Raw genomic sequence first — 21,733 nt, 5'->3', positions numbered from 1 at the left:
CTGTCATTCAAATAATACCTTGCCTTCAAAGAGAATTTTGTGGTGGGCTCAGGAATGTCACCTAAACAAGGGACTCTCTGTGACCCGGCCAGAGGCGAGTCAGATTTTAACGACAGATGCCTCGGATTTTGCTTGAGGAGCTCATCTAAATGGAAAGTGGATACAAGACAAGTGGCCTGCCAGACTACAGCATCTACATGTCAACATGAAGGAGATGTTAGCAGTCCAGTTCGCATTACTGGCTTTCAAGGAGTTACTTCTTCCAGGGCAGGTGTTGATTCTAACAGACAACACAACTGTCATGTGGTACATCAACAAACAAGGGGGAACACATTCTTATCCTCTATGCAGGCAAGCAATGATTTTATGGGAGACTGCGCTACGCTTGCACCTAACTCTTCAGGCAAGGTTTCTGCCAGGAGCACAGAACTCCTTAGCAGATGTGTTAAGCAGACAAATCATGGATCCCCACGAGTGGAAACTGGATCTTCATGTATTTCAGAAATTGACAGTGTCATGGGGAACTCCAGACATAGATCTGTTCGCTTCTCCACTAAACCACCAGCTGCCACAGTTTTGCACAAAGGGGTTTCATCACACAGCTTGGAAAGTGGATGCTCTGTCTTTCAGTTGGACAAACCTTCATGTGTATGCCTTTCCACCTCTGCCTCTTCTTCCAAAGGTACTGTTAAAGGTCAGACAGGACAGGCCAAGGATGATTTTAATAGCTCCAGATTGGCCTCGGCAACACTGGTACCCACTACTACGGAGTCTGGTAAAGAAGCCTCCATGGCCTTTACCTTTGATTCCACATCTGTTATCCCAGAAGGACGGTCATCTGCTCAATGTCAAGCTTCACTCTCTTCATCTGACAGCCTGGCATATTCTGTGTTGAAACACAGCAGGTCTCAACTTCCTCAACAAGTTTTAAATGTGATTATGGAAGCTAGACGACCTAGTACAAGGAAAGTGTACGCAGAAAAATGGAAGAGATTTTTATTTTGGAGTAAAGCAAAGAATTTGGAGATTTCTGAGCCTAATTTGAGTGTGGCTCTTCAATATCTTACTGAGTTACTGGACAAGGGTCTGTCCTTCTCTTCCATTAAGATTCATGCTGCAGCAATCTCAGCTCACTATGATTGTGACCCACCATTGTTTTCGCATCCTTTGTTCAAGCAGTTTCTTAGAGGGGCAAAGAATATAAGACCCCCACGTAAAGCTCCTACTCCTGCTTGGGATCTCAATTTTGTGTTGGAAAAACTTACTCTACAACCTTTTGAGCCTGCGGCTACTGCTGAATTGAAATATTTGTCATGGAAGACTGCTTTTTTGTTGGCTATTACTTCTGCGAGAAGGGTGTCTGAGTTGCAGGCCCTTATGGCAGTCGAGCCCTTTTTGATTTTCCATAAGGATAGGGTATCATTACGTACTAATCCTTCCTTTATGCCTAAGGTGATTTCTAGTGTGGCTTTAAACCAAACTGTTCATTTGCCTACTTTTTATGCAGACCCCCAAAATAAAGGGGAAAAGATTTTGCATACTTTAGATGTACACAGGCAATTGCGTTATTACTTAAGCAGGACTAAGGATTTTAGGCAGTCTCAGCAGTTGTTTGTTTCTTTTGCTTTGAGTTCGCAGGGCAAGCCTGTGTCAAAACAAACTATTTCTAGGTGGATTGGCTTTTGCATTGCATTTTGTTATTCCCATCATGGCAAGGAGATTCCAGCTGGGATTAGGCCTCATTCCACTAGGGCTACTGCCACTTCAACAGCATTTCTACGGGGTGGCAACTAAGGATATTTTGGAAGCAGCTACTTGGAGTTCAGTGCATACTTTCTCTAAGCATTATCACCTTCCTATCTACTCTAAGTCTAGGGCTGGTTTTGCCACAGCTGTTTTGCAAGGCATATTGTCAGCTCCTGCTTCTTTATGATTTGCCAGCCTCCCTTACCTCTGCTTTGGGATTCTACCCAATAGTAAGGACTGCAGCAATGGAAAAGCGAAGAACATAGTACAGTTTTGTACCTACCATAAATGTAGATGTTCGAGGATTCCATTGCTGCAGTCCAATTCTCCCTCCTTCCCCTCTGTGTTTAGGGGTGGTTGTGTAGGTGAGTTTACATGCTTATATTTTTGTATATATTGTTCATGTTTTGGTGCAGGTATTTTGGGCCTTGTCTTTTTAGGGTCTTCTGACATCTGGGGCAAGAAAAGACTGAGGATATGGCGCTGGTCATGCGCATTAGTACCCTGACGTACTGACGTCAGTCTAATGCGCCCTGACCGACGTCAGCCTTATACTCTGGTATTCGGGCCGACTGGATGCGGACTATACCCAATAGTAAGGACTGCAGCAATGGAATCCTCGAACATCTACATTTATGGTAGGTACAAAACTGTACTTTTTGATGCTGTGCAGGCCTCTTCGAGGGTGGCTGCCACTGGTTCGGTTCTTCGCAGGCACGCCTGGCTGAGGGATCAGAATTTAGCTGAGCATGTGAAGACCAGGATTTTAGATGCTCCTTTACAATCTGATGTATTGTTTGGTTCGCCTGTGGAAGCAGTTCTAAAGAAAATGGAAGACAAGGCTAAGTCTATGCAGACTGTTAAAGATTTTTTGCAGGTTCAGCCTCCGAAGTTTAGTAGAAATTGGCCTACCAAGGGGTGGACATATCCTGCTTATGATTCCCAGTCTATGGGTAGATCTAGACGTGGTAGGGGCAGAGCTCAAGGTTCTTTTAGGCCTAGAACAGGGAGTTCACCTGCTCAGTCTTCTGGTGAGGGCAGGGGTCAGTCCTTTCGTAAACAGACCCAATGACTTGCCTTTTCAGCTGCCAGAATCTTCTCGTCTGGCAGCACCTTTGGGAGGAAGGTTGGCACTTTTCAAAGAAAACTGGAGTTTAATTACCCAAGACAGATGGGTATTGGATATCATTCACCACGGTTACAGGTTTTATTTCCATACCTTGCCTCCTTTCAAAGGCATGCCAGACATTCCTCCTCAACAACGGAAAGAGGCTCACAGGCAAATTTCTCTGTTGCTCCAATTAGGGGCCATTCAGCCGGTTCCTGTGCCAGAAAGGGGCCTAGGATTTTATTCTCGCCTGTTCCTAGTACCAAAAAAGGGGAACACGTGGAGACCAATTTTGGATCTGTCTATCCTCAACACTTATCTGGACATTCCCAAGTTCAAAATGTTGACGTTACAACAGCTTTTACCTCTGCTGGGCAAAGATCACTGGATGGTAACTTTGGATCTCAAGGAAGCTTACCTTCATGTTCCTATCAGACTAATTTGCAGGAAGTATCTGCGTTTTCGAGCTGGAAATTCTCATTATCAGTTCTCTGCATTGCCCTTTGGCTTATCTACTGCGCCCAGAGTATTCACAAAGGTTCTGGCTCCAGTGATAGCTTTCTTCAGGCTAAAAGGAATACAAATCTATCCTTATTTGGACGATTGCCTGCTTCTGGCTCAAGGAAGGGATGTGCTTCTTCAGCATTTGGAATATGTGATAGCAGTGCTAAGATGCCTAGGGTATTCTGTGAACGAAATAAAGTCCAGTCTAGTACCCTCTCAAGACATGTGCTTTCTGGGTGTGAGACTGAATACAGCAACAGATGGCCTTTTAACCCCGGACAAACAAAAGAATCTTTCTCTTTACTTCCATCAACTATCTCATCAGTCCGGGCTGACTGCAAGGACAGTCCTTCAAGCCTTAGGGTTCATGGCATCTTGTATTCTGGTACTTCCCAATGCCAAACTGCATATGAGGAAGCTACAATGGTATCTCAAAATGTATGGACACAGCACTGCCAGGATTTGGACACTGTCATTCAAATAATACCTTGCATTCAAAGGAATTTTTGTGGTGGGCTCAGGAATGTCACCTAAACAAGGGACTCTCTGTGACCCGGCCAGAGGCGAGTCAGATTCTAACGACAGATGCCTCAGACACAGCTTGGGGAGCTCATCTGAATGGAAAGTGGATACAAGACAAGTGGCCTGCCAGACTGCAGCATCTACATATCAACATGAAGGAGATGTTAGCAGTCCAGTTTGCATTACTGGCTTTCAAGGATTTACTTCTTCCAGGGCAGGTGTTGATTCTAACAGACAACACAACTGTCATGTGGTACATCAACAAACAAGGGGGAACACATTCTTATCCTCTATGCAGGCAAGCAATGATTTTGTGGGAGACTGCGTTAAGCTTGCAACTGAATCTTCAAGCAAGGTTTCTGCCAGGAGCACAGAACTCCTTAGCAGATGTGTTAAGCAGGCAAATCATGGATCCCCATGAGTGGAAACTGGATCTTCATGTATTTCAAACATTGACAGTGTCCTGGGGAACTCCAGACATAGATCTGTTCGCTTCTCCACTAAACCACCAGCTGCCAAAGTTTTGCACGAAAAGGTTTCATCACACAGCCTGGAAAGTGGATGCTCTTTCTTTCAGTTGGAAAAATCTTCATGTGTATGCCTTTCCACCTCTGCCTCTCCTCCCAAAGGTACTCCTAAAGGTCAGACAAGACAAGCCAAGGATGATTTTAATAGCTGCAGATTGGCCTCGGCAGCACTGGTACCCATTGCTGAGGAGTCTGGTAAGGAAGCCTCCATGGCCCTTACCTTTGATTCCACACCTATTGTCTCAGAAGGACGGGCATCTACTCAATGTCAAGCTTCACTCTCTTCATCTAACAGCCTGGCATATTCTGTTTTGAACCATAGCAGGTCTCTGCTTCCTCAACAAGTTTTGAATGTGATTATGGAAGCCAGAAGACCTAGTACAAGGAAAGTGTACGCAGGAAAATGGAAGATATTTTTATTTTGGTGTGCAGCAAAGGATTTGGATGTTTCTGAGCCAAATTTGAGTGTGGCTCTTCAATATCTTACTGAGTTATTGGACAAAGGTTTGTCTTTCTCTTCCATTAAGATTCATGCTGCAGCAATTTCAGCTCACTATGATTGTGACCCACCATTGTTTTCTCATCCTTTGTTCAAGCAATTTCTTAGAGGGCAAAGAATATAAGACCCCCGTAGAGCTCCTACTCCTGCTTGGGACCTCAATTTTGTGTTGGAGAAACTCACTCTACAACCTTTTGAGCCTGCAGCTACTGCTGAATTGAAATATTTGTCATGGAAGACTGCTTTTTTTTAGCCATTACCTCTGCAAGAAGGGTGTCTGAATTGCAGGCCCTTATGGCGGTTGAGCCTTTCCTGATTTTTCATAAGGATAGGGTATCTTTACGTACTAATCCTTCTTTTATGCCTAAAGTGGTTTCTAGTGTGGCTTTAAACCAAACTATTCATTTGCCTACCTTTTATGCAAATCCCCAAAATAAGGGGGAAAAGATTTTGCACACTTTAGATGTACACAGGCAATTCCGTTATTATTTAAGCAGGACTAAGGATTTTAGGCAGTCTCAGCAGTTGTTTGTTTCTTTTGCTTTGAGTTCTCAGGGTAAGCCTGTGTCAAAACAAACTATTTCTAAGTGGATTGGGTTTTGCATTACTTTCTGTTACTCCCATCATGGCAAGGAGATTCCAGCTGGGATTAGGCCTCATTCCACTAGGGCTACTGCCACTTCAACAGCATTTCTAAGGGGTGGCAACTAAGGATATTTTGGAGGCAGCTACTTGGAGTTCAGTGCATACCTTCTCTAAGCATTACCACCTTCCTCTCTACTCTAAATCTAGGGCTGGTTTTGCCACTGCTATTTTACAGGGCATGTTGTCAGCTCCTGCTTCTTTGTGATTTGCCATCCTCCCTTACCTCTGCTTTGGGATTCTACCCAAGTGTCAGGACTGCAGCAATGTGAGATGAAGAACATAGTACAGTTTTGTACCTACCATAAATGTAGATGTTCGAAGATCCACATTGCTGCAGTCAATTCTCCCTCCTTCCCTCTGTGTTTAGGGGTGGTTGTGTGGGTAGGATTGTACCTTTCTGACTTTGTATATATTGTACATATATTTGGTACAGGGGGTTTGGTGTGTTGTTGTTTGGTTTGGCCTTATCTTTTTAGGGTCTTCTGACATCTGGGGCAAGAAAAGACTGAGGAAATGACGTCGGTCATGCGCATTTGTACCCTGACGTCAGACTAATGCGCCTTGACCGACGTCAGCCTTATACTTTGGTATTCGGGCCGACTGGGACAGCGGACTACCCAAGTGTTAGGACTGCAGCAATGTGGATCTTCGAACATCTACATTTATGGTAGGTACAAAACTGTACTTTGTGTACACTTACCATAAATGTAGATGTTAGAGTGTAAACACTGCTGCAGTCCAGTTTACCCTCCCTCCTTCCCCTCTTACTTTCTGGTTCTTGCCTAGGGCATCTACCCTTTATTACCTATGGGTAGTATTTGCTGGTAACTAAAAATGGTTGTTTGCTTTCATTTATGTATTTTTTACTAGCAATTTGAATTGCCTACATAATTGGGGGCACCTGACATCTGGGGCAAGAAAAACTGAAGAAAATAGCGTTGGCTGCATCTTTTATATAATTGGATCCACAAGTCTTCAGCATGATAACAAGGAAATGGGGATGCCCAGATATAGATCTATTTACCTCTCCTCACAACTACCAACTAAAAAGATTCTGCACAAGGACTTATCACAGACAAGCATGGAAAGTGGACGCCCTCTCTTTCAGCTGGAAAAGCTTAGCAGTATATGCCTTTCCTCCACTGCCTCTCCTTCCCAAGGTACTCCTAAAGATCAGACAAAAGAAGCCAAAGATGATACTGATTGCCCCAGACTGGCCCCGCCAGCACTGGTACCCAATCCTAAGGAACTTGTCTGAATGCCTGGCTTGGACCTTGCCTCAAATACCTCATCTACTATCCCAACAAAACAATCAGATCCTGCACAGCCAATTAAAGACCTTAAATTTGGCAGCATGGCGGATAATGTAGTAATACAAAACGCACCTCTCACTAAAGCTGTAATGGATGTCATTTTGGAGGCCAGAAGGCCTAGTACCAGAAAATTGTACGCTGGAAAATGGGAAAAGATTCTGTGCTTGGAACCAGGCACAAGGAATTGACACAGCTGTGCCAAATATTCCTCGGATTTTGCAATGCTTAACTGAGATGCTGGACAAAGGCCTATCCTTTTCATCAATTAAAATTCATGCCTCTGTCATTTCGGCTCATTACAATACAGAGCTACCAATCTTTTCTCATCCCTTGTTAAGGCAGTACCTCGGAAGGACCAAAAACTTAAGGCCTCCAAGGAGATCACCAATACCTGCATGGGACCTCAGTTATGTTTTGGAAAAACTCACCGTGCCTCCTTTTGAGCAAGCCGCTACAGCTGATATAAAGTTTTTATCTTGGAAAACAGCTCTGGTCCTAGCAATAACCGCTGTAAGCAGAGTCTCAGAGCTACAGGCACACACGACTGTGGAACCTTTTATCATTTTTTATCCAGACAGGGTTTCTCTGAGGACAAACCTGACATTTATGCCTAAGGTAGTGTCCAGTGTGGCCCTTAACTAAACTATTAATCTGCCTACATTTTATCCAAACCCACAGAATAAGGGGGAGAGAATTCTGCATTCTTTGGATATACACAGACAGCAACACTTCTACCTGAACAGTACCAAAACTTTCTGCAAGACGGAGCAACTACTATTGGCATATGCTGCAGGGTCACAAGGAAAGGCTATCTCAAAGCAGACTATTTCAAAGCGGATAGGCCACTACATTCGTTTCTGCTATTCACAACATGGCAAGCCAGTGCCTAAGGGCATTAGGCCACATTCAGCCAGAGCAGCAGCCACTTCAGCAGCCTTCCTCAGGGGAGTATCAACCAAAGACATTTTAGAGGTTGCTGCCTGGAGTTCAGTGCACACCTTTACAAAGTCCCATAATTTACCACTCTACTCTAAATCCATGGCAGGCTTTACCACTACAGTTTTGCAGGGCCTCCTAGCCGCTCCTAATGCTATTTAGCTCCAGCCTCCCAACCTTAGCTTTGGGATTCAACCCAAGTGTAATGACTGCAACAGTGAAACACGAAGAACATAGTACAGTTGTGTACACTTACCATAAATGTAGATGTTCGAGTGTATTCACTGTTGCAGTCCAGGTTACCCACCCACCACCCCCCATATCTTTGCTGCAATTTAAATGCTTTTCTCTAACCTATACAACCTATGTGGTGTATTTGCTTATAGATGAAGGTATTATATATATTTTGGTGCATGCATGTTTTATTGGCATATTTTTAGTATACCCTTTGGGGGGCACCTGACATCCGGGGCAAGAAAAATTGAAGAAAATGGCGTCGGCTGCATCTTTTATACCCCTGGCGCACCGATGTCAGGGAAGAGGCGACAGCAACTGACGCTGGACCTAGACTTTGGAATTCAGGCTGACTGAGGGTAGCCTGCCAGCAGGAAAACCCAAGTATAATGACTGCAACAGTGAATACACTCTAACATCTACAGTTATGGTAAGTGTACACAATTGTACTTTATCCAGATCTACCCCCAAACCAGTGGGCAGAGGCTCAAAAGCAAGTTCTCTCTCTCTCTCTCTCTCGTAAACATATGGGTTATTCATACTGAACCAGAAGAGGAAAAGGGACAAGGTTTCTACTAGAGACTTTTCCTGGTACCCAGAAAAGATAACTCATGGCGTCCTATCCTGGACATTTCTATCCAAAACACCTTTTTGGTGATCCCAAAATTCAAGATGCTAACTCTTTACCAGTTGCTTCCTATGCTAGGCAAGGATGCCTGGTTGGCAACACTGCATTTAAAGGAAGCTTACTTGCACATCCCAATCGGGGAATCTTGCAGAAGATACCTATGCTTCAAAGCAGGCCACATGTACTACCAGTTCTCTGCACAGGCGCAGTAGATGAGCCTAAGTGCCTAGCTCCAGTCATTGCATTTTGCAGGCAAAGAAATATTCAGATATATCCATACCTGGACGATTGTCTAATTCAGGCAGAAAGCCAGGACATACTTTTGAATCATCTGGTCTTTGTACATAAGGTGCTAACTTTTCTGGGGTACACCATAAACGAAAATAAATCACATCTTGTACCCTGTCAACAAATTATATTCCTGGGAGCAAGCTTGAACACAACTTTCTAGATGGCTTTCCTCACGCCAGAGAAACAAATTGATTTGATAGCTTACTTCAAACTAATGGCAACAAAAATCTAGCTATATCTGCAAGACAAATACTGGAAGTCTCTGGGTTCAGGGCCTCCTGCATTCTCCTAATTCCATATGCAAGACTGCATATGAGGAAACTACAATGGTATCTAAAAAGCCTATGGTGTCAACAGTCTCAGGATCTAGAAGCAATGATTCCTATCATACCTTGCTTTGCAGTTCCTTTGGTGGTCAGACGCCTGCCACCAAAACAAGGGACTACCATTCACTCTACCCCCTGCCGCCCAAACCATAACTACAGACACCTCAGATTATGCATGGGGGACTCACCTGGCAGGGAAGTGCATTCAGGGCAAATGGGACCCAAGTCAAATGCACCTGCATATCGATCAAAAAGAAATGTTAGCTGTACAGAATGCTCTGACAGCCTTCAAGGACCACATTCTTCCAGGCCAGTTAATTAGGATGGACAAAATCACTTATGTGGTACATAAACAAGCGAGGGGGTGGACCCATTCATACCCCCTCTGCAGACCAGCCATGGCTCTGTGTAACACAGCCTTGAGCTACCAAGTGCATTTACAGGCTCAATTCCTGCCAGGAAAGCTAAATACACTGGCAGACTAAGCAGAAATCTCATGGACCCACACGAGTGGAAACTGGAACCAAAGACTTTCAACATGTTGATAAACAAATGAGGGAGCTCAGATATAGACCTGTTTGCTTCCCTCCAGAACTACCAATTGGACAAATTCTGCACAAGGACTCCCCACAAACAATCTTGGAAAGTGGATGCTCTGTCCTTCAACTGGAAAAATCTATCAGTTTATGCCTTTCCTCATCTGCCTATCCTCTCCTCTCCAAAGTACTACTAAAGAATCAACAGGACAAATCAAGGGCGATACTGATTGCACCAGACTGGCCACGCCAACACTGATGCCCCCCTCTTGCGCAGTGTGTCACTACTGGCACCATGGCACCTGCCTCAGACCCTTACCCTGCTGTCCCAGCAGGAGGGTCAGTTCCTGCATCCTCAGCTTCAAACCCTGAACCTGGCAGCCTGACTAATTGCTTGACCTCTTCATTACCATCCCTCAGCAAACAAGTGTTGGAGGTCATTCTGGAGGCAAGGAGACCTAGTACTAGAAAATCTTGTGCTGAAAAATGGAAAAGATTCTGTTCTGGAACCAAACTCAAGGGATGGGCACAGCAACGCCCAATTTACCTCAGATTCTTCAATGCTTAACTGAGATGCTTCACAAGGGCCTTTCTTTTTCCTCCATCAAAATTAATGCCTCAGCCATTTCAACTAATTACAACACAGAACCACCCCTCTTCTCCCATCCACTGCTGAGGCAGTTCCTCAGAGGGACCAAAAACTTAAGACCACCCAGGAGAGCCCAAACTCCAACCTGGGACCTTAAGTTTGTATTGGAAAAACTCAATCTACCTCCTTTTGAACCAGCTGCAAGTGCAGAGTTAAAATTCCTTTCTTGGAAAACGGCCTTCCTTTTGGCAATCACTTCAGCTGGAAGGGTATCTTAATTACAGGCCCTTATGGCAGTGGAGCCTTTCATCATCATTCATGTGGACATGGTGTCCCTCAGGACCAACCCCTCCTCCATGCCCAAGGTGGTATCCAGTGTGGCACTTAATCAGTCCATTCATTTGCCAACCTTCTTTACTAATCCATAGAACAAAGGAGAACGGATACTGCACTCCTTAGATGTGCACAGACAACTTAGATTTTACTTGGACAGGGCTAAACCTCAAAGGAAATCTGAATAATTGCTGGTGGCATTTGCTGCAGGGGCAGAGGGGAAGGCCATTTCAAAGCAAACCATTTCTAAATGGATAGGCCATTGCATTCATTTCTGCTATAAGCACCATGGAAAACCTATTCCACAGGGGGATAAGACCGCACTCAACCAGGGCTGCATCTACCTCTTCAGCCTTTCTCAGAGGTGTTCCTACCAGGGACATCTTGGAAGCTGCTACCTGGAGTTCTGTACATACTTCCAAACATTGCCATTTGCCTAAATTCAGAGTTGGTTTTGCCGGGACTTATAGCTATCTAAATTCCTCCTCCGATCCTTAGCTTTGGGAATTTACCCAAATGTTATGACTGCAGCAGTGAAACACGAAGAACATAGTACAGTTGTGTACACTTGCCATAAATGTAGATGTTGGTGTATTCACTGTTGCAGTCCTGGTTACCCTCCCTCCAGCCCCCTGTCTTCTTTTGGCTATATGTCTATTCTCTTTTACTATGCTTAAAAGCTGTTTGGTGTATTTGCTTTTTTGGTTGGTGGTATAACCTTGCATATTTATGTTTAATTACTTCCCATAGGTTCATAGATTAGTACTAGGCTAACTGCCCTTGCGAGCCATTTTAAGCCTAGCCAGTTATCCCTTGTGAGATTCAAACCCTGTACTTTGTGTTGGTAAGACAAACACCTTAACCATTAGGCCATCCTCCCAACCCCATTATGGGGGCACCTGACATCTGGAGCAAGAAAAACTGAAGTAATGTCTTTGGCTACATGCTTTATACCTCTGACTACCTGATGTCATGAAAAATGAGACGGCAACCAACGCAGGACCCAAGACTTTGATAATCAGGCCGACTGAGGGCTACTGCAAGCAGATAACCCAAATGTGCTGACTGCAACAGTGAATACACTCTAACATCTGCGTATATGGTAAGTGTACACAACTGCACTTTTTTAGTGTGCAGATGGAACCCAGACTAAAATTTACCAGCTGTGTTGAAATCTTTAGCTTGTGTTCTAGACATGTTACTTCCAACCAGTGTACTTTTGTTACAGTTTCCAACCTTGTGTGCCAATTCTGATTGCATTGCAGGAGGTGTGTTGGCTGTACACTTAGGAATGAGGCTTTTTTTAGCTGTGGATGATGAAATATGAATTTGTAGACTTAGGTTATTGTCTTAGGCTTTTACAGGTGCAAACTACAACTTCCTGTTCTAGTTCTGAATACAAGGTTGGTGGCGTGGCACTTTAGTATTGGAAACCATATAATTTATTTATTGTGGTTTTATTTTATTTGTTTTTTTACTTCTGAAATTAAAAATGTTGCTTTTTGGTTTTCTTTTGTGTAATAGGGATGCCAAAAGAAAAATATGACCCACCTGATCCACGGAAGATGCATACAATTATGTCAGCTGAAGAGGCAGCAAATGGGAAAAAATCTCACTGGACAGAATTGGAAATAAGCGGTAAGTATTGGACTGCGTTGTCAGGGAAGGCTAATGGTGAGCTGAATGGATGGTTCCTACAGCAGCAGCAAGGTTTAGGGATAAAAATCCAACAAGGCAAACTTCATTGTGCTAGAAAGTAGTAGTGCCATTGCATGAATGGCAAATGTGTTGTGGCTTTTGAAATGACAGTTGTGCGTGCGAAGCACTCTTGCGCGGAGTCACTGTTTTCTTTTTCTTTCTGATTCTCTCTTCCTACTGAATTGCATGATGTTGAACACTTACCCTTCACTTTTGGAAAAGTTTGATTTCCCGTCTGACGACATACAGCAATTAAGCTGCTTTTTTTTTAAACGAAAGTTTTTCTTGTAAATGTGCACGCGTTCTGATTAATGTACTGTCAATTTACCTATCGTTTCTGAGTTGTACAGAAGTGAACAAATAATTCACTGTTGGAAAAGTTTTAACTGCCTAAATGGGCTGGTTTGTAGGTGAAAATGTTTTTTGACCAGCCTATTAACTTGTTTAAACATGTTAACCAGTTGTAGGCGTGGGAGCTAAGGAATTCCTACACCCATCTTAGTGACTGTCCGTTGAGGATTGCTGTACTACATCCTGAGTGCCAAGTGTCAAATTCCCTTAGGACACTTGATGAATGAAACCTAGGTAGGACCCTCACTTTAGTTTTAGTCATCTGTAAATGACCCTCCAATATAGGACTGTGGGCAGTTTTCATGACCACTTGCCTGAACTGCTTTGGTAGCAGTAACTGTCATAATTTTTCCTTTCCTTTCTCTTTGTTCTGTACACCAGGTGATTATGCATTTTAAAGTAATAACACTGGTGGTAGTTTATCAAGGATTACCAGTGCACACTCCAGGCACTGAGCATGTCATTGTCCTGCTGGCTTGACCAACTTTTATCTGGAGTCTGAACTGACTGAAATAGTCTTTTTTTTCCACTTGTACCTGTAGATGTAGGAAGCTCTTTACTGCACCTGCTTTAGAAAGGAAAAATTCTCTGCATGTTCTCGGACCTTCAGGCATCACAGTGGGCCACACTTCCTCTGGAAAGCATTGACATGAAGCCCCTCTCTTTTTCTTGGGGGAACTACCTTCATCTTTCTGGCACCTTGATTATGTCATGGGTGCTCGACAGCATCCCTTTGTTATTATGGGTCATTGTAGTGCAGGGGCAGAGGGATCTCCTGCTCTACGTAAATGTACCCATACTTTGCTCAACAGCAGAAGGTCCCGGGAAAACCAATTTCTTTCATAATCCCTGCTTTATAAATCTCTACACTGGTGGGGGTGTTCGTCTTGCAAACAAAACTGTTTCAGTTCTGTTTTGATTTATAAGGGCCGTGCCTGATCCCTTGAGCGTTATACCCCTACTTTTTTCCAAAGCCCTTGGTGCAAGAAATTGGGAAAGCTAAGGCAGCATGGCTAGATGGTGCATGACTTCTGCAAACTAGGTTTGGGCCTCCACCTAGGTAACATAAGTAAAGTCTTTTCTGTTGTAGATGGTAGATATAAAAACAATCTTCGTGGAGCCTGTTATAGATAAACTGTCCTTTCATTAAGAACCATGCTAGGAGTCTGTGCAGTTCTTGTTACCTTTTTTTAAAAAGACTTTTTGGATAAATGACCTAAATGTTCCATTTAAAAAATAAAAATAAAATGGAAATGTGATGAGCATCGAAGCCTAGTCTTGGGCACACACGTGTTCAGAGAGGATGTTGTGCACTTGTGAACATCAGGGAAGAGAATTTTTTGCAGTATTTGACAAACACTAGGCAGTATTTTTGCCAGGTAGAAAATCTAACCATTTGCAGATGGCAACATTTGATGCTTCTGTGATGGCTTGTTGATGGTAAGCATTAACAGTAATGTTTTTTTATTGGAAAATTTGCTAACTTTCATCAAGATTGCTGATTTTACTGTTTGGGAAACATGGTTGAGGAACAGTGACAGGCTGGAAACCAGTTCTGTCAGGGTTTTTTTTTTTTTTTTTTTTACTGTAACAGATATTCTAACAAAAGCCAGGTGGAGATGTTTGTGATGGGTCTCATAACCATCTTTAATCTCTATGATTATTTGCATATTCAGTGATAACATCAGTACTGTAGATTTGTGTAACTGTGACCATAAAAACAATGCTGGAACATATAACAATTGATGTCCTTCAAGGATGCATCTGCAGCCATCACATATGGGTTGTCCTGCCTCAGGCAGCCCTTTGGTCTGCCGGATTCCAAAGTCTGGGTCCGGCGTCGGCTGATGTCGCACTTTCCCCGACGTCAGAGCGCCTGGGGTATAAAAGCATCAGCCGACGCCATCTTCCTCAGTCTTTCTTGCCACGTGGTGCCCAAAGCAGAAGCAGTTCGCAAGTGCCGGTCGGCCAGCTTCTGTAATTCAGCTACCGAAGACTTCAAAAAGCTAAGTACCCCGTTGGGGACTCTTTCTTGCCTCAGCCGATGTCAGATAAAGTTAATAATTGTTTAACTTGTGGGAAACAAATACCTCATAAGGATTTCCACCTCCCCTGCCTAGGCCCCAGACCACGACGTCTCGGTCTGTTCAGCCTGTGCTTCCTTCAACTGACGCACTCTTAGACGTCGGGCGGAGTTTGCAGAGGAATTTTTTGGGGCTAGTTTTTCGTATAAGATGCCGTCGGAGAGTCCGACTTCACATTTAATTAAGAAACGGAAGGACAAGGACCGACACACGGGCCGCGGTTTCGGCTGAAACCACGGCCAGGCCTACCGCGAGTGTCTTGGTCTCGGCTGAAACAGAGTCCTTGGTACTTTCAATTACCGAAACCGCTCAACCGACTACCTCAGTCCCGGAGGCCCCGGCTGAGTCTGTTATTGAATTTCCAACAGAAACTGGTGTCCTGGAACCTTCCGACACCATTCCTTTAGACAAATCTACACCAGCATGTGGTGCAGCTAGGCCTCCTGCATCCATGTCCATTAAGGCTTTCTCCAGGGCTAAAGCTGCTAAACTCTCAAAAGCTTTGCCTCCCAAGGTTATTCCTCAGGGACCCTCTACTGGTTCACAGATTCTAAGCTTAGCAGAGGATCTTATCTCCTTAATTAGGGGCTCTCAACCTCATCCAGACAGGGGCTCTCAACCTCCTCCAGACAAAAGGCCCAGGGTTGAGCCCTCTGATCCCCACTCCTCAGATGAGGCCTCTGATGGCTCTAGTCTCTCGGACCACCAGGAGGAGGTTTTTTCGGCCTGCGAGGATTCTGATGCATAGTAATCTATTCCCTCGGCCTCCCCTCCTGAAAAGTTTTCCTTTGGGGAGACAATACACACTATGAGAGAGCATTTCCAATGGCAGGGCCAGGAATTCTCTGATTCCAGGAAAAGATTAAGGACCTTTTTACATTTGCCTCAGCATAGACCTTTAGCTATTCCTCCTGTTTTGAATGTCATTGATGATGTGTACTCGGACTCTAGCACAACCCCTGATTCTCTCCCTCCGGCTCCTGCCAAACCCGATAGGTACTACAGGGTCCCGGACTCGCATCTTTACCTTTACAAGGCCCACTCTGCTTATCCAGAAACTATTTCCCAGGGCCCTAAAGGGGTTGCAGCTGCCACTGCTAAAAATCCTGTCCCCTCTGAAAGGGAGTCAAGAGCTTTAGAGAGTTGGGGTAAAAAAGTGTATACTTCTGCTACTCTTTCTATGAGGGCATTAAATTGTCAATTTCATATGATACAGAACCAAGAGTATTTGTTCGATGAATTGCATAAAAAACTGTCTTCACCTGACCCCCTAGACCGCAAGTCACTTCAGGATCTGGTACATAACTCACAACAGGTTAGCAACCATTTCTTGCAATGTGGTTATGATGCATTGAAAGCTTCATGTAGGTCAGCTATGACTGGCGCAGTCATACGTAGGCATGCTTGGCTGAAGGAACAATCTCTGCCAGACCATGTTAAAGCAAAGCTGCTGGATGCTCCACTGGAAAAGCAAAAGTTATTTGGCTCCACGGCTCAGGAGGTCCTAAAGAAATTTGAAGAAAAGGCTAATACCGTACAAACAGTCAAAGATTTTCTCCAGGTACAACCACCAAGATTCAGCAGGAATTGGCCTTCCAAGAATTGGTCCTTTCCAGACACAGAGAGGTTTCAGAGAGGCAAGAACAGGCGTGCCAGAGGTAGAGGGCAAGCTAGAGGCTCCTACAGAGGACGTCAATGGCAGCCTCCCAACCAGAGAGGTAGTGCAGGACCTTCAACTGCTGCACAAGGACAGACTCAATGACTTTACCTTGACCCCGCCAACCAGGGCTCAATTGGAAGCACCTTTGGGCGGAAAGCTTTCTTTATTCTCAGAAAATTGGCACAGTATTACAAGGGACAAATGGACACTACAAATAAGGATACAGGTTCCATTTCCACACATTACCAAAAAGAAAAGGCATGCCAGACCTGCCACCGAATTAAAGGGCAGAGGCTTTGAAACAAATTTCCAGCTTAATGCAAATGAAAGCTATAGAAAAGGTTCCTCTCTCAGAACAAGGCCAAGGATTTTATTCCAGACTATTCCTTGTTCCAAGAAAAGAAAAGCAATGGAGGCCTATTCTCGACTTGTCCGCACTGAATACTTATCTCATTGTGCCAAAGTTCAAAATGCTGACTCTACAGCAGCTCCTTCCCATGCTGGGCAAGGGGTCTTGGCTGGTAACTCTAGACCTCAAGGAGGCATACCTGCATGTCCCTATCAGACAAAGTTGCAGAAGATGCCTCAGATTTCTTGCAGGGTCAGAGCATTATCAATTCTCAGCATTGCCCTTTGGCTTATCTACTGCGCCCAGAGTATTCACAAAATGCTTGGCATCAGTAATGGCACACTGCAGACTTCAGGGGATTCAAATATACCCATATCTGGACGACTGCCTTATACAAGCGGACAGCCAACAAACTTTGGTAAAACACTTGAATTATGCCATCCACCTACTTCAGGCCTTGGGATATACAGTCAACTTTCACAAATCAATACTTGTTCCATCCCAAAGAATAACTTTTCTGGGTGCAAATCTAGATACAACCACCCAAATGGCCTTCCTCACAGAAGAAAAACAAAGTCAACTACCAGATTACTTCAAAAATCTGACAAGACAAACCCAGCTGACTGCAAGGAAAATCCTGCAGGCCCTGGGTTACATGGCTTCTTGCATCCTTCTGATTCCGCAAGCAAGACTACATATGAGGAAACTACAATGGTACCTAAGGAGTTTATGGACTCAGCACAGTCACAGCCTGGAAACTTTGATACCACTCATTCCATGCCTTCAAAAGGAATTTCTGTGGTGGGCTCAAGCAAGCCAGTCAAACAGGGGGGTCTGCCTTTCAGCAAACCAATAGCCAGCCAAACCATTACAACAGACGATTCAGACCACGGATGGGGAACGCACTTGAGGGCAGATGCATTCAAGGTCTATGGTCACAAAAAGAGCTACGCATGCACATAAACCAAAAGGAAATGCTGGCAGTGATACATGCAGTCGAAGCCTTCAAACCCTTTCTGCATCAAGGCCATCTGCTAATAAGGACAGACAACACCACGGTTATGTGGTACATAAACAAGCAAGGAGGCACCCATTCCTATCCTCTTTGCAGGCTGGCAATGAATCTATGGGAACTTTCCTTGAAGCTCAATATACAGCTACAATCCCAGTTTGTGCCAGGGAAAGACAATATACTGGTGGACAGCTTAAGCAGAAATATCATGGATGCACACGAATGGATGCTGCACCCGGACATCTTTCTACAGCTAACACAATCATGGGGGAGGCCGGACATGGATCTTTTTGCCTCCCCCCACAATCATCAACTGAAGAAATTCTGCTCAAGGACATACCACCCACAAGCATGGAAAGTGGACGCCCTCTCTTTCAGCTGGAGAACTCTAACAGTGTATGCATTTCCACCTCTCCCATTAATGACCAAGGTTTTACTGAAGATCAGGACAGAGCAGCCAAAAGTGATTCTGATAGCTCCGGACTGGCCAAGACAGCACTGGTACCCACTGTTAAAGTGCATGTCACGCATGAAACCATGGCCTCTTCCTCTATGGCCACTTCTACTGACACAGCACAACTACAAAACTCTGCATTCCAACCTGAAAACCTTGCAACTAACAGCCTGGAAAATACCTGGACTCCTCCTCAGGATAAGCTATCCCAGAGAGTGAAAGATGATATTATGGAAGCTTGCCGGCCTTCCACAAGAAAGGCATATTCAGCAAAATGGAAAAGATTTCACATTTGGAACACCACAAAGGGCCTAGATGCGACAGTGATGAACATGGCACATATCCTGGAATACTTGGCAGAAATGTTCCACGATGGTCTGTCTTACTCTTCCATTAAAATTCATGCTTCAGCAATTTCAGCAGACTGATCCACCTGTCTTCTCTCATCCTCTCCTAAGACAGTTTCTAAGAGGAATCAAAAACATCAATCCTCCAAGGAAACCACCCCTACCTACTTGGGACCTTAACTTTGTGTTGGAAAAACTAACTCTGCCTCCCTTTGAACCAGCAGCATCTGCAGAACTACAGTTCCTGTCTTTTGGAAGACTGCTTTCCTTCTGGCCATAACCTCAGCAAGAAGAGTATCTGAGTTACAGGCCCTTATGGCAGTACAGCCATTTCTTATTTTTCATCAGGACAGAGTTTCATTGAGAACCAATCCTACATTTATGCCAAAGGTGGTATCCAGGGTTTCATTAAACCAAGCTATTCACTTGCCTACCTTCTTTCCAAATCCACAAAACAAAGGGGAGAAACTTCTGCACACCCTGGACATACACAGACAGTTGCGCTACTACTTGGACAGAACTAAAGGTTACAGAAAACTGACCAGCTGTTGGTAGCATATGCTGCTGGAACACAAGGAAAAGCAATTTCCAAACAGACAATTTCAAAATGGATAGGGAATTGCATTCGTTTTTGTTACTCCTTTCATGGAAAAACTGTGCCAGCTAACATTAGACCTCATTCCACGAGAGCCACAGCCACCTCCACAGTCTTCTTAAGAGGGGTGGCTACCAAGGACATTTTAGAAGCTGCTACATGGAGCTCCGTGCATACATTTGCCAAGCATTACAATTTACCTTTATATTCCAGATCCAGAGCAGGCTTTGCTACGGCAGTCCTGCAGGGCATTTTAGCTACACCATCCTTTACATAGTTCCTCCACCCCAGATTGGCTATGGTATTCTACCCATATGTGATGACTGCAGATGCATCCTTGAAGGACATAGTACAGTTTGTACCTACCATAAATGTAGATGTCCGATAGGTAGGCATCAGCAGTCAGGTTTACCCTCCCTCCTATCCCCCTGTGGTATTTCTTGGGTACTTATCCCTCTTATAGCTAGCTGGGGTGATCTATTATGGTGTATTTGTTGTTATATTACTGTGCATGTTTGGATTTTTAAATGCATCTCTCCAAATTTAGCCTTCCTTAGAGGGCACCTGGCATCTGGGGCAAGAAAAACTGAGGAAGATGGCGTCGGCTGATGCTTTTATACCCCAGGCGCTCTGACGTCGGGGAAAGTGCGACATCAGCCGACGCCGGACCCAGACTTTGGAATCCGGCCGACCGAAGGGCTGCCTGAGGCAGGGCAACCCATATGTGATGACTGCAGATGCATACCTATCGGACATCTACATTTATGGTAGGTATAAAACTGTACTTTCCAAGTGCTGATGACCTAGAGGAATTCGCACATTTCTTCCATGAAACACAGGAACAAAGAATAGTATTAGCTGGGATCTTAAATTTACCAGAAACTGATTGGGAATAATATTGATTCAACCACATCAGTAAGGAAATTTTTCACTACATATGTTCAGGAACAACAAGTGCTTCAGATTGTAAAGAAACCTACCAGGAAACTGAACACATTGTGTTCCTAAAAAATTACGGTTACTTCAAGTTTTACCATTGTTGACGTGCAATGATTATGGTGTTATAAAGGTTAATTTGTTGCTAGATAATTCTGCCAAACTGAAGTCTAAACCGATGCACAGAAGCTTCATTACAGATTATAAGTAAGCAAAACAGTCACTTTGTAAAACTAATTGGAGTGAGGTGTTCAGTGGGAAAACCGCAGATGGACTGTGGAGAGTTTTAAAAGTGAAATTGTTTCAGTGCAAAAACAAAAAGTTTAACATCAGGATCTAGGCAAACAGCATTGGGATATTTCCATAAGAACAAGATACCTGGTTAAGGTGAAAGACAAATATAAGAAATTGAAGAGCAGTCGAACTGCAAGTTTGAAAACTGAATTAAATAAGCTAGACAAGCAAACTGCGCATAGCGTGAGACAAGATCAGGAAAGTTATTTAAAGGTTTTCGGCATAATAGGAAACATTTTTATAGATAAGATGTAGAAAGAGTAAAGACATACAAATTGATAAGCTGTGCGTAGATCCTAAAACGTATCCTCGGGCACAACAAATTAGCATAAGAATTTGTAAATATATCTATGAACAGTTTGGCTCCACAAAGGGGGTAATAAGAGGGGGTGATAAGTTGTCCAAACAAAGCACAGGGTGGAGAAGGAATTGGTAACAATGACCTGAGAACACTACAGCAAGAACTTGTTGTGCTGTTATATCGGTTGTTTACTAGATCATATTAATATGGGGAGATTCCTCAAGATTGGATACATGCGCTTATTAAACTTGTCTTTAAGAAAAATGGGAATAGGAGAAACCCAGAGTCAAACCCTTAAGTCTACTTTTATGTTGTGGAAAAATGTCTGATAAGTTATTGTCAGAATTGGAAAGGTTGAGAAAACTGTGCATCATCATGCATATGTTGAAAATAGACCTGTAACATGACGTTCTGTAACGGTATACTAACAGCTATGGATGAAAAAATGTGCTTATGGATTTAACTTCAACATTTGACAGGGTCATACTCAAAACACTGATTAGTAAATTAGAGCAACTAGATATTGATGTGCTCTTAATAGGATGGATAGCTGCATGGGTTACAAGACCATGCAAGTGTCATACGGTCAGTGAAATTCTTAGTTACAGTCAGTGTCACACAGAGCTCTGTCCTAGGCCTGTACTTGTTTAGTTTGTATTTCAGATCTATCTTTTTCATTTGAGGTATTTTGCATTCTGTAGGTAGATTACTTGAAATTGGGTAAACTGATAATATGCCTTACAGAACTTGACAAAATTGGCCATTTGGGCACTGGAGAGTAAATGCATCAAAAACGAAACATTCAAGATTTGGGAGATGTAAAGAGAAAGGCAAATATTTAATATAGCACACAGTGAAACTGTAGATTCATTGAAGGACCTGGGTATTTGGGTTGATCAGCCTTGAGTTTTTCTA

The 21,733-nt window shown here is 43.7% G+C and overlaps 1 protein-coding gene across 2 annotated transcripts in view; it reads left to right on the top strand.

The window, feature by feature from the left end:
* Positions 1 to 21,733, top strand: part of CNOT6 (CCR4-NOT transcription complex subunit 6) — a 1,957,714-nt gene that overhangs the window by 301,059 nt on the left and 1,634,922 nt on the right. For both annotated transcript variants that reach the window (XM_044068935.1, XM_044068934.1), the window contains exon 2: positions 12,262 to 12,375. In XM_044068935.1, coding sequence (XP_043924870.1) covers positions 12,264 to 12,375 — 112 coding nt within the window. In that variant the 5' untranslated portion in view covers positions 12,262 to 12,263. The remainder of the gene's footprint in view (positions 1 to 12,261; positions 12,376 to 21,733) is intronic.

Source organism: Protopterus annectens, chromosome 4.part0 (assembly GCF_019279795.1).
Source record: "Protopterus annectens isolate FY-2018-M chromosome 4.part0, PAN1.0, whole genome shotgun sequence".
NCBI classification, from domain to species: Eukaryota; Metazoa; Chordata; order Ceratodontiformes; family Protopteridae; genus Protopterus; species Protopterus annectens.
Note: the sequence above shows the minus strand (reverse complement) of the source record. Positions and strands in the feature narration are given on the sequence as shown.